This window comes from Syngnathoides biaculeatus, chromosome 2, assembly GCF_019802595.1.
Source record: "Syngnathoides biaculeatus isolate LvHL_M chromosome 2, ASM1980259v1, whole genome shotgun sequence".
In the NCBI taxonomy this organism is placed as follows: Eukaryota; Metazoa; Chordata; class Actinopteri; order Syngnathiformes; family Syngnathidae; genus Syngnathoides; species Syngnathoides biaculeatus.
In genome coordinates, this window is record NC_084641.1 from 19,298,919 (window position 1) to 19,311,944 (window position 13,026).

General features: G+C 42.7%; 1 protein-coding gene across 2 annotated transcripts in view; it reads right to left on the reverse strand.

Annotated features, from left to right (window-relative positions):
* Positions 1–3,409: 3,409 nt before the first annotated feature.
* Positions 3,410–13,026, reverse strand: part of rapgef3 (Rap guanine nucleotide exchange factor (GEF) 3) — a 32,744-nt gene continuing 23,127 nt past the window's right edge. For both annotated transcript variants that reach the window (XM_061839630.1, XM_061839637.1), the window contains 17 exons: positions 12,224–12,312; positions 12,049–12,127; positions 10,871–11,021; positions 10,535–10,617; positions 10,423–10,453; positions 9,992–10,067; positions 9,712–9,849; positions 9,519–9,616; positions 8,284–8,409; positions 6,319–6,500; positions 6,133–6,223; positions 5,977–6,027; positions 5,323–5,410; positions 5,174–5,238; positions 5,024–5,078; positions 3,815–3,886; positions 3,410–3,550 (listed from right to left, as the gene is read on the reverse strand). In XM_061839630.1, the coding sequence (XP_061695614.1) occupies positions 3,432–3,550; positions 3,815–3,886; positions 5,024–5,078; positions 5,174–5,238; positions 5,323–5,410; positions 5,977–6,027; positions 6,133–6,223; positions 6,319–6,500; positions 8,284–8,409; positions 9,519–9,616; positions 9,712–9,849; positions 9,992–10,067; positions 10,423–10,453; positions 10,535–10,617; positions 10,871–11,021; positions 12,049–12,127; positions 12,224–12,312 (1,594 nt within the window). In that variant the 3' untranslated portion in view covers positions 3,410–3,431. The remainder of the gene's footprint in view (positions 3,551–3,814; positions 3,887–5,023; positions 5,079–5,173; positions 5,239–5,322; positions 5,411–5,976; positions 6,028–6,132; positions 6,224–6,318; positions 6,501–8,283; positions 8,410–9,518; positions 9,617–9,711; positions 9,850–9,991; positions 10,068–10,422; positions 10,454–10,534; positions 10,618–10,870; positions 11,022–12,048; positions 12,128–12,223; positions 12,313–13,026) is intronic.

Below are 13,026 nucleotides of genomic sequence, written 5' to 3' on the forward strand. Positions count from 1 at the left end.
AAGGGAGACCCACGACGGAGGAAGGCCGAGCAGCAAAGAAACGAGACCACTGGAACTACTGGACTTGGCAGAAGAAAATTCCTGAAATACTCCCAACCAAATGAATGTTTTTTTTTTTTTAATTTATATTTGTAGGCAGATTGGTTAGCAAAATAGATGATTAAGATGACTTCTTATGTAGTTTATGGGGCTGACCTGTCCGGGATGCTCCCAGTATCGCCCCCAAATGCATGCTGAGAAAAGTCTCCAGCATCCAGAACAGGTTAAGCGGGTATAGAAAACCGCCGGGATGGACGCGTCCAGTCGGTCCACGGCGACGATCTCTCTGCCTCAGGTCGGAGGACGGTGCTGCATTGAGTTGTTTTTGCACTCAAAGAAAATCTACTGATTCACTTCCAATGATGCCAAAGACTGACTTTTGCGCTCCTCGCGAGTTCACAAGTTCCCTGCTACTGATACGATTTGCCTGTTCACCAGAACCTCTGAATAGCTCGGGACGGGACTGGAACTGGACGAACTTGAAGCCCTGCTTTCAACGTTCCATCGGAGAACATTTTTCTACTCTGTAAAGTCACGATGCCTCGAACCAAAGCCCTAAAACCCGACAATCAGCAGTTTTGTAGCCGAGACGGAGGCTTCGTGTCTGGGGCAGGCGTCGCTGTTAAGCGAATGTGAAGGAGCCCACTTTCAGCTTGGTGTTACTGTGACATGATCTATTTATGACCCTTTTGACTTCAGAAAGAGGGAAAAAAAAATCATCCCACTACCAAAAGACTGCAGGACTGAACTTGATCAAGACAAATGTTAAGAGTTTTTCGTTCCATTTTAGTATTGTTCTTGGAATTTTACATGCAAATACTTTCTGACTTTTGGGTGTGCTTGAGGACATGCATTTGTGTGAATGGCATATTTATGAATGTTTGTTTTATCGTATGAACCCCTCCACTGTTCCTACCGGTAAGTCCTGGTTAGGCCCCCCCCCCCCCAGCCCCGGCCCGTCTAGGGACCTGGAGAACGTTTGCGTCACCTTTCCACCCTGACGGCAAACATGTTGCCATCATCCAGATTTGATCATGACAGTTGTTAGCATGTGATGACACAATCACAATCCAGGCCTATTTTTGACTGATTGGCATTGACACTAACTTTGAAGAAATTGGGATTGCGCATCAACAATAGTGATGATAATATATATATATATATAAAATGTTCTGATTATGATAACCTTTATTAGTTCCACAATGGGGACATTTCTAGTGTCTTAGCATCAAATTTGGATACGAGAAATAACAAATGAGGGTGCGAGTTGCATATGACCGTAGATGAAGTGGCATTGTGGTACTGTCAAAAGGTTCCATGCATCATTATGTCATCATCAATGCGGAAATATCGCGACACTATTGTCCTTGATGTAGGAATTTAACAATACCGTCATCATTAATATCATATTGCCATCAATGTACAGGTATCATTGATGAAGTATTGCAATACGATAGCCGTAATGATCATGATATCGTCATGATCAGAGTCTGTACATGTCGTGATACTTTCATCATTGATGTAGAAATATTGCGATATTGGCATTACATTATTGATATGACGGTATCATCAGTTTATTGTCATGATGGTCCGTTCATCATTTGTGTAGTGGTATTGTGATACTGTCATTATCGATAGTAGCAGTATCCACACAGCCATTGATGAAAAGCGGTATAATAATGCTATTATTATGGATCGAGAAGTATTGGAAATATATTCCATTGATGTAAATTGTGGTGCTGGGATTGGGTGGCGACCACTCCAGGGTGTAACACGCCTCTCGCCCAAACAGTTGGGAAAATTGATGGAGGGCTAGGTTGTGATAATATTGCCATTATGGTCCAAGTACTGTATTATCAAATCAGCGTAACATAGTAGTAACATGATAGTACTGTCATGTCATCATCGAACTAAAGCAATACTTGTCATTGATGTAGAAATATTGCCATGCTATTGTCGCCAATGGAAAAGTATTGCGATACTATTGCTGTTGATGTGAAAGTATTACTATACTATTGTGGCCATCCAAGTGTCATGCTATCGTCATCAGCGTGCAAGAATTGCAAGAGCATTGTTGGAGAAGATTGTCGTTGATGTAGTGGTACCCTGATACTGAACGAGAACTATTGTGTTACTGTTGCCACTGATGGAGAAGTATCAGAATATTATTGTCAACAGGATTCAAATGTCACCATAAGGTTGTCAATTTAGTAGTATCGCAATACTACTGCCATCCGATATAGAAATACAGTATTGTGATGCAATTGTTATTCTGGTCATATCGTCAAAGGCGGCCAACCAGGCACTGGGAGCTAAATGTTTAGATGTGCAATATTTATATTCATTCTTTTTTTTGGGTCTAATTGTGACAAGCCAGAGCTTTGTTGTGCGATCTACAAATAAGTGTCGTTTGCGATGAGCACATATTTCACCGTTGCCGATTTCACGCTTTGAAATGGATTAGCCACCACTTTGTTGCACGGACGCGGAACAAAAACCTGACATGATGGATGAATAATGCGCTGTATGGTTGCATCTGTTTTCCCTCATTAAACACCCCCCCCCCTCACCCATAGCCCCCCCACCAACACACACACATAGTGATTTAATGTATGTCAAGTGGGCTACAAAACCTTTCCTAATGTCAAGCCATTATTTAAAAGGACCTCCTTAGTCTTCTGTGGTTACATCACATGAACGCACTGCTCCTCTCACCCCGCTATTATTATAATTATGTTTTTGATTTTTGGCATGTTCCAACCTTGTTTTTGTCTCTTCCAAAAAGACGTTGTGTATATTTATGACTAGGAGAGTATATCTGAATCCAATTGGCGACTTGTGAATTTTTTTTCACCCCATATTGGGGATTTTTTTTTATTTTTATTTTTTTTGCTGAAGGGGCTTGGGGGGGCATCTTTGAAGGTCAATTTGTTCCTGCTCCGATTTAAGGTTTTTACATTTCTATCTTGTATGATTTATATTTTAAATAAACTATTTCCATATTTAACAATCCCCCGCTGTGGTTTCATTGATTACACCTTGCTGTGAAAATAATTTATTAAAATATCCATATACAGTGCAGATACTGACTTAAAAACATTTGTGCATAAGCAACTGACCGACTAAAAGGCTCAACCTGTTCCTTCGGCATTTTGTGAAATTGTGACTGCAGTGGAAGTGAAGCTGTAAAGAGTAAAGAACAGAAACACGCCACAGTGTCTTTGAAGGTCTTGTCCGTTTCATTGCAATACAGCAATTAGTAATCTTCTCTTCCTTGAACAAGTCTCCATGGCAACCAGTCCAGCAGGTCACGTTTACTTCAACAAGAGCTGAGTATTTGTTCGCAGAGTCCACCAGTTTTTTTGTTTTTTTTTCGTGTGTAGCAATGAGTGCTAACATTCTATTGTCCTCGATAGCTGCGTTAACTTGCGTTGGCTGTCGATCACGTTCAGGTTCTGAATGTACTGTCTGATGTTGCTGGGACTCCGCAGAGGGAGGGCGTGGTCCGAGTCTGGAAGGATAGACAGCGATGAAACATGAAAATCGTTTTATAATAAAAGCTCTGAGCTTTGATGAACGCTTCTTCAATGAAGTTAGCATTCATGTTTTTGGAATGTGAGAGGAATCCAGAGTACCCGGAGAAACCCACGCAAGTGTGGGGAAAAACATACAGACCCCCACACAGGAGGGTTGAGATTCGAACTTGGGACAATAAGAAAGAAGCTTTAAAAAAAAAAAAAAAAAAAAAAAGAGTTCCGTTGCCACACAAACTTACATGTAGATATGCGAGTAGCGGGGCCTTCCAGAAACATTCGATCGGCCAACCCTCGCTGGGGCGACGAAGGCACTGAACAGGGAGTGGAAACGTGTTAGTCGATTTCACTGAGGATGTTTGGACCGTTCGGTAGTGTGTCCCAATGGGTTGTTTTCACCTGACGTCAACCGTTGTGCTGCCTCGAACGGCGGCCATTTTTTATCCTTGAGCTCCGTTATTCATACACGCGCGAGGTGGACGACATGTTTCTAACTGCATTTATTGAAGACGCGATCGACAGCACATCAAGCCCAGACTGACTATTAGGCTACCTGGCATACGCATATCATCGGACTCGGGACTGCGTCACAAAGGCGCAGTATTGTGACCTTGATCTTTTACTCTATAAGACAGAAATCACGAAGGAGGAGCACTTACCTGTATGCTAACACAGAAAACGAAAGGCGGTGGAATATTATTTTCTTTTAATACCGAGGCAAACTCCATTTATTCAATTTTTTTCAAAAAGTAAAACCTGTATATTAGTTCACCACAAGCAAAGTGAAATGTTCATTATTCGTTTAAAATTTGATGACAATGGCAGAAAGACAAAAGAATAATCAAATCAAGTATTTCACCAAATTCTCAAATCTTTCAAGTGACTAACAAAGAAACGATCTTAACTGTCATGTTGGCCTTCTGAAAAGAGTATCGATTAAGCTTGTAAGCTTAGCTCGGCGACATATCACCACGATGGAGGTTGAGACCGGGCAGCGTGATAGCAGCGTCGGGCAATCGTCCACAAAGCCAAGTCTCCGTGAAGCACGGAGCCACAGAACGTCAAAAGTCTTAGTCCCCGCTTACGCAGCCGGACTTGTGTACCGGATCGCGAGGTTTGAAGAGCGCGCCGAAGAGCAACTCTGGAAAAAGCTTCATCAAATTGGCGAGAGTTGTCGAAGAAAAGTCAGAAGAAAAGTCAAGAAGGCGCTCTGATAGTTAGCAAGTCCTCTCTTGTGTACTTGAGTCCCGAAACGCCCGTGAAACACAAAAACACAAACAGTAACCGAGAGCATTCCACAGGCGACTACACTGGTAGGCGTTAGGTAGGGAGGTTAAATGGCGGCGCGCAGTGGTGTGTGGCTCATACAGCAAAAAATGTGACGTCGGTGAAAACAACCCATACTTTTCCGCATTTGAGAAAGGTCGCCCTTTCGCGGTTTGCCCACTCACCGTAAGGCTGCCTCCGGCAAACTCGCACCGTTTTCACAGTCTTGGCAATCATACGCTTGAGGCCGGAGAACAGTTAGGTTAGAAACGAGTGGCACAGAGCTCAACGTCCAGCGTTCGTTCAGAAACTCAGTAAGCATGAGTCTGGCTTACCATCTTCTCAAAATTGACCAGACGGTCCACTAGGTTGGGGTTTCCCTCGTGAATGAACGTCATGTCTGAAAGACAACGTCCAGTCATCTTCTCCAGTAAGGTGGTGCCACGCTCTGCACTGATGCAAACTGCTGGTGACCTGCGTTTACCTTTGAGTATGAGAGGCATGAAGGGGATGTAAGGGGGGCTGAGCTTGGCCACAGCCAGCCTGTAAGCGCGATGGTTCCGAGATGGATCCTGGCACAAGAAGGCAGACAGCATATTTGCATTCAGGGCAGCGGACAGCGGATGGCGCACTTTTTCTCCAGTTGTACATTCAAAGCAGACGGTGACAAATTTTCCAAAAACCTAAAAGTCATGCTCTCATGACATATCTGTGATCTGCTTTTCTCCAAATACATTTTCATCTTATAATTCAACTTGTCTCAGAACATGACAAAGATCTTGGGAAATCTGATTTTGCAAAGGAGGCAGCACAGTGTGTGACTGGTTAGGCCGCCTGGCTCACAGTTCTGAGGACCGAGGTTCAAATCCTGGCCCCGCCTGTGTGGAGTTTGCACGTTCTCCCCGTGCCTGCGTGGCTTTTCTCCGGGCACCCCGGCTTCCTTCCACATTCCCTAAACATGTCGGGATTTGAACCCCGGCCCTCAGAACTGTGAGGCCAACACTCTACAGCTCCGCCACCATGCCGCCTATTAAGATCCATGGGAAGTGTAAATTGTGTATAAATATAAATAACAATGTGTTACTTCCCATATAAAAATGCGACTGCACAGGCTCAAGATATTTTTAGTCAGACTTACCATCAGCCTCTCGTAGGCACAATAAATTCTTTTCGTTTTACCGGATATTCTCTGCAAAAAGGAAAAAAAAGAAAGAAAGAAAGGATGGCGAATAATGAGGAATAATTGTGATAATTTTGCATACTCTTAGACACACATCATCAAGCAATGAGTCACCTCCCAGGTCTTGTAAAGCCGATGCACCGCGCTGTTGCTCAAACCGAACATCACGGCAAAGAAGGAATTAAGATTCTTCTGCTCCTTCAAACTGAAAAGCCACAAAATCTTTCGGCGCTCAACGCAAACATGAGGACATCAACTTTCGATCCTGTGAAGTCTGGTTTTGAGCGACAAGATTCTTACACTGCAGCGATCTTGATGAACTTTTTCAGCAGAATGGCCCGTTTGACGAGGTCTTCACAGAGGCAAAGCTCGCTCACCACCCAGAACTGAACCTCATTGAAGCGACGCACAAAGCGCTCCAGGTTGGCCGTCACGGCGCCCGGGAACTTTTGACGCCCGAATATGTAATAGACAAGCTCGGTCTGGAGGATGACAAACAGGAGGACATTATCAATATTATCATTAGTGTGATGACACAACATGGTGACAACATGTGTGTTCAGATTCTTTTAAGGAGCCAGAAGTGACAAGCAAGGCAACACTGCAGAATTCACAGTGCCCTAAAAAAGTATTGGCAAGTTTCTGAAATACATGCATCGTCCCCAACTTAATGCTTCAGATCAGGAGAAAAAAAAAATGTATGGTAAATATGAGACGAACATAACCCAAGTGAACTTCAAATGCAGCTTTTATCAGGTCACGTCATGTCATGTCATTACCCAAGCCGCTTATCCTCAGAAGGGTTGCGGGAAAGCTGGAGCCTATCCCAGCTAGCTTCGGGCAAACGGCGGACTACACTCTGAACCCGTCGCTAGTCAGTCATCGACACCATCACTGAGCGGGAATTGATCCCACACTGCCTGCACCGAAGGGAGGCGTGTGTACCACTATACCATCGGTGACTCCTTCTATAACTTGACTTAATTCATGAAGGAAAACAAAACTATTCAAAGTTATCTTTCCATGTGTGAAAAAAGTATTATATTTAGTATTTCTGGCCCGTTGACCATCTCAATCTGGCCCGCCAAAGATCGGTAGAGAATTGTACAAATCGTACCAAATGATATCATCTAAAAGCAACATTTTAAGTCCATTTGGGTTATAGGCGTCTGGTATTTATATTTGTTTGATGATCTTAAACACTGCAAACACACTAAGGCCGTGAGTGCTCCTTTTGACCACCGAGAGCAACATCAGACGGAAGCACTGCGGTCAGATCAGTGTCATCCACTGAAGTTACACAACTCATTAAAAGGTTCAGATTACATTCCCATCAGAACATTTTCAAGAACAATTTTGTGTTTTTGCAAACTTACACTGAAAATGTTAACAAAAAATACATTACAATACAAATACATACCAAGCCATCTATTAACTATAAATTTGAAATGTCATGTTTTTTTTTTACCCAAAATGATATCCCCGTCTGTTTTTCTTGGTGTAAAACTGAATTATTTTTTTGCAGAATATCTTTAGCAATGCATGTTGAAAGCTGAATGATGCTCCCAAACAGTTTTAGGGTTAATGTTATGTTGCCTCCTATATTTCAAATACAGAATTAGTTTTTTGGGCATTGTATCATCTGTGCTTTCATCCTCAATCAGTCTGTGCCAAGGTGGAATTTTAACATTATACACCATCTCATCTTGTACTTTCTACTTTGGCTTTAGACCAGACCTTTCTCACTCAAAAAAAGAGAAAATCTCATCCAGTTTCACCACTTTTTCTTCTATTATTCACAGACCCCCAGTGTTTGTAATTATGAGTGCACCGCTTTAAAATGGAGGGGGGGGGGGGTGTCAGGTAAACTAGGAAGTAACATCTGTTGCCCGGTGTGGCCCAGCAGCAGCTCTTTGTGAGAGGCAGTGTGCTGCCATATTTAAAAAAAAAAGAAAAAAGACGTCAGGCTGGAGTTCACTGCGCTGGATCTGTTTTCCTCTGTGCTGAGAGAGTGCGTGACAGGTGCGCAAATGCGCAGTTGCGCAGCTTAGAGGGAACATTGGTGGGGGGGGGCAATATAATTATTTATCCGTATCACTTAGCATTCTTCCCCACTGTGGCTCATTTAAAAAAAATACCCTTCACACCCGAAGACCTTTGCATGAATAATCTCGATAATGACCTCAACGTCTCTTTTATGGGCTTCAAGTGGAGATGACACATACTGTACATTTGTTTTGCAACTAACGCAAGCTGTTCACTGACTTCATGCATGGCGGTGAACAGTTCCCAGTCGTAGTTGGTGAGTTCACTGGCGATGTCCTTGGAGCACATGTGCTCAAGTGTGTTGGCGCTTCCTTGCTCAGGACCCTGCTGCACTTTCAGGGGCGTCTGAGTGAAGAGGGACAAAGCAAAGGTGAATGATGTGTTAAAAACGCACAAAGTGTCAGTCAAGTTGTGGGACTGGCGTCACAACGGACGTATTTCAGACCCAAACAGGTAAAAAGATCCCCCGCCATTTGCTGCGTTCAGTGACCGAGAAGAACCGAGCGCTGCAGCAGGACAACTTTTGGCTGCCTCACCGTGGCGGCGCACCTGCTCACAATGCCCTGAGGCGGAACATCTGACAGTTCCTGGCCCAGAAGAACACTGTCGTGCCAGACTTCCTTACTCACCCCACCAAGCTCTTCTCCTCTTTCCCCAAAGGTTTGAGGCATTCATTTTGTTTTCCAAAGCACAAGAAGAAGAATTTGTCATTCCATTCCATTCTACAAACCGCTTATCCTCACAAAGGTTGCAGGAGCGCTGGTGCAAATCCCAGCTAAATTCGGGCAAAAGGCAGACTTCATGCATTCATTGGAAACTCCAAATTGCTCTTAGGTGTGATTGTGAGTGCGACTGGCTGACAAACAGTTCAGGGTGTATCCCATGTCCTGCCCGTTGACAGCTGGGATAGGCGGCAGCACTCCCCACGACCCTCGTGATGATAACCGGCAAAGAAAATGGATGGATGGATGACGATGGAAGCGGTAGTCTCATTTTCTCACATTTTGTCATTCGGCAAATGAAAAGAACACTCCCTCCTCATACCGTACATTTATCTTTTCACGTTATATTTCATCTAACCACAAAAAGCGCCTGAGAACACGGATCAGACTGCAGTTTTTATGGCTTTTGCTCACAGATCAGCCTGCAAATTTTATAATCAAGAGTACAGCCTCATCTATGATCACACATGAATGCTGCTGATAATTGTGCTAATTCATTGCAGAGTACTTGCAAGGGCAAGCACAAGGAGAACATTCAAACGCTATGAGATTTGAGACCCTCAAGTATGAGGCGAAACGTACTTCTCCAAATATAGTTACATGCATACATTGTTATCAACGATACCCACTCATATCAGATCAGACATGGTTGACGTTGACCAGTAGCTTGTTATTGAGTCTCACTTAATTCAAATCAACTTAGCATTGGAACCACTTCCAAAGTATCCTCACCAGTTTTTCCACTTGGTCACTGGTGCAGAGGAAGAGTCTCTCATTGAGTCCGAGCCCGGTGAACACGGCAGTGGCATCCAATTTCAGCTCGGCAATTTCTGGAAGGGTTTCAAATGTTGGTCAAGTTTTTATATAGCGTTGAAAATTTGTTTTTTTTTTAAAATGCATCTCAGGAACAATTTGAGACTGGCACCTCCTGCCGAGTTCATCTTGAGCAGCACATGATCTCCGCCGGGTTTGACCAGTGACAGCATCACTTCCTGGACGGACGTGTTGACCGGCAGCATCAGCGTGAGAGCTTGGTGGTCTGGGGTGTAAATCTCGTACAACACTGCGTCGCAAAACATAACATTACTCAACTGGTACTTCAAGTGGCCGAGGCGACTTTTCCACACCGGAGGCCAAAACAAGCCCAGCTCAGCTTTGGAAATCCGGAATCTGTCTGATGAGATGGGAATGTTTTGGAGGCTCACCTTTATCCTGTGCTCTGATTGGCTGTATCCGTCCCACGGGCTCCTCACAATGAGGGAACCAGTCAAAGGAGGACTTCTGTTGAGGACATCAGAGAAACATAACAAAACCAGACAACCAATACAGACTCGAACGCAGCATTCTAGTGGAGCATCTAAGGTCAAACATCTAGTTCAGGATTCTGGAAAACCTCTGATTTGAAAATATATTCAGTGTAATTTCTCCTTTCAACACACAACTCTCCTGCGACTCTTGTGAGGATTAGCAGCTTGGAAAATGGATATGGACACTGGTGATGTACCTTTATACATGTTTGCTTGCTTTTTGGTACACTTTATGTCTATTTTGGATTGAAGAGGAAACTCCACCAGCCACCACTGATAGGCAGCTAGTTAGAAAGACAGACAGACAGACCCTGAATGATGACGCTTACCCTGCCCAATGAGTGGTATCCATTCTCCAACCTGGTGAACACGACAAAACACTGCGTTAGCTGCATTTCAAGTCTTGAGGAGTTATCCGATGTTTTAGGGTAACGTCATTACACTTTTGTTCTCCTTCTGTCCCGGAATTGATCTTTCAGCACGCCATACAAACGGATATTAGCTGCAATGTCCTCCTTCAGTTTCTGTTTGAGAGCACAGAAATGTACAGTACAGCCACATACTTTGAGAACAAAACAACACATTTTTCTGTTCCATCTTGCATGTAGTCTCATTGGGAGGGAAGGAGGTGGACACAATGCAGTGCGTTGACTGGTAAACAAAGATGGGTAACTTCCAGAATGGGAAGAAGACATCAACCGAAAGTGCAGGTTGTCATTGCCACACCTAGACACACTGCGTTAGAAAAACAAAGCACATCCCTGGCCCATGCCTCACCTCGAGAAAGCTCGAGACAATGGGGTCTTCCCTTAGTAGAAGACCATACAGGGCTACCCACTGGCCAATCAGCTTCACCACCTTCTGCTTGGTATTGAGAACGTAGGCAGCCTTCTCCTGCTCCGAACCGTCACAGAGCTCCGCCTGGTAGGTGCATCGGCAGTTAAGGAACATCAACTTCCAGGTTAAACATGGTTGACAAAGCCAAGAACGTAAAATTCAGTCTATTGAACAGACTGGTTTATTAGCCATAAACCCACAATTTGTTTTTTACACATAGACTAGACTGGCTTATAAACCACCACCTATCTATGCGTTACCCTGTAGTGTGACACTGGTAGAGTTGATTGACTGTCAAAAAGAGGTAGATTAAGGCTGAAGCTAAAAATCTAGCAGGTCTGTATCCTAAGAACAGAAAGAATACTGGTAGATACCCAAAAGTATCGTTACATGTTAGATTTTTTTCTGTTACAGATGCGCTTATGCTGAAGTAGTTGTTGTTTAACTGTTTAAAATGAGTGAAATAGAAATGCTCATTCCAATTATCCCATCTATGGCATTTCCCATTGTATGATAGCAATAAACTAGGTGACTTATGTTGGGCTCATGATAATGAAAGTGATGCTGCTGTACGTTGAAAGTACCTTGTGTAAAAAGTATACAGGCTGAGGCAAGAATTGCTTTTCATTTGGAGAACTAAACATGCACATTCAGGAAGGGCAGAATACATAACCTATAAATATGCCTGTATGTAACAAAACACCTGGAAACACCAAGAAGCAACAGCAAAGCGAAATTACTCTAATGCTACGACAAACATACTACATCGTGTTTTTGGCATGATGAGGGTGTGCTTACACTTGACCAGAGAAGATACGAATACCAATCCAGATATGTGCAGATTTAATCTAAAAATATCTGAACAGTTAACACTTCAACATTAACGTCGTTGAGAAAAAAACAAATGAAAACCTAACAGTGAGTTCAAGCGAAGCTAAGAATAGATTATAATATGATGATCCTTGGAACATGAAAATTCACCTCACATACTTTTTATGGTTAAGCCGCAGGGGTTAAAGCTGTACGGCAAATCTGCGGAGGAATGTGATGGGAATCGTATTCCATAATTGGAATTGAAAGATTTGGATGACGTTTGAATACCGTCGACTGAAGGATATTGATGCTGCAGTGCAGGACACAGTTGACTGGAGGGCATGAAGACTCGATGCGTAAGCAGAAAGTCGCTCACACACGTGTCTAGCGAGGAGAAGAAATAACAACAACTGTGTATCAACGCTCATGGGAAGGACAATTTTTCAACCAAAAAATTATAAAGATGAGACAACCTCTCACCGATTACGTCATTCCCATTGGAGTCTAACTTGACTGTTTCCAGGAGGTGTTCCAGGATCTTCTCCGGTGTTCCTGACATCACAGTGTACCTGCACACAACAAGAAAAAAACAAAATACTGCATATTGACATTTGCACAATACTACGTATGCAAGTAGTGATGCACCAATTTGAAAATTCTTGACCAAAACTGAAAAAGAGAAACCCAAGGCCACCGAAAAAGCGAAGGTATTATCAATCAAACTTAATTTGCAAGCACTTTTAATTTAAAAAAATGCAACACAAAGTGTTTTAAACTAATTAAAACTGAAAAATAAATCAGATCCGACCATTGTTTAATTGTAAAATTATGCCATTTTTTTAGTAAAACTGCATTTGTAGGTATAATTGTACAGCTGTCAATTTTTCGAAATTTCCTTTCAGAACAATTTTTCTGATTTTCCCTGTGTTTAATACTACTTTATGTAAAGAAGACTATCACGGGACAGGTATTGCAGCACATTGTGAAATCGGACAAAAAAAAAATCTGCATACTGTTCAATCTCACAACCCAATTATTACTCTACAATCATGAATAAATTGTGGCTTCAATATTTGTTATTTTCATGTACTGTATTTAATACAACAACCTTGGAATGGCAGAAGCATGAAGTTCTCAAATTCATAATATAATTTTTGTTTCAACTCGTCTTGTTTTGTTGATCCACTGGCAAATTACTCAACTGTACTTGGCAAATAAATATAATTTTTAATAATTTGATAATTTAAATTATAGATAATTTGGAAAGCAACTCCAAGTTGTCT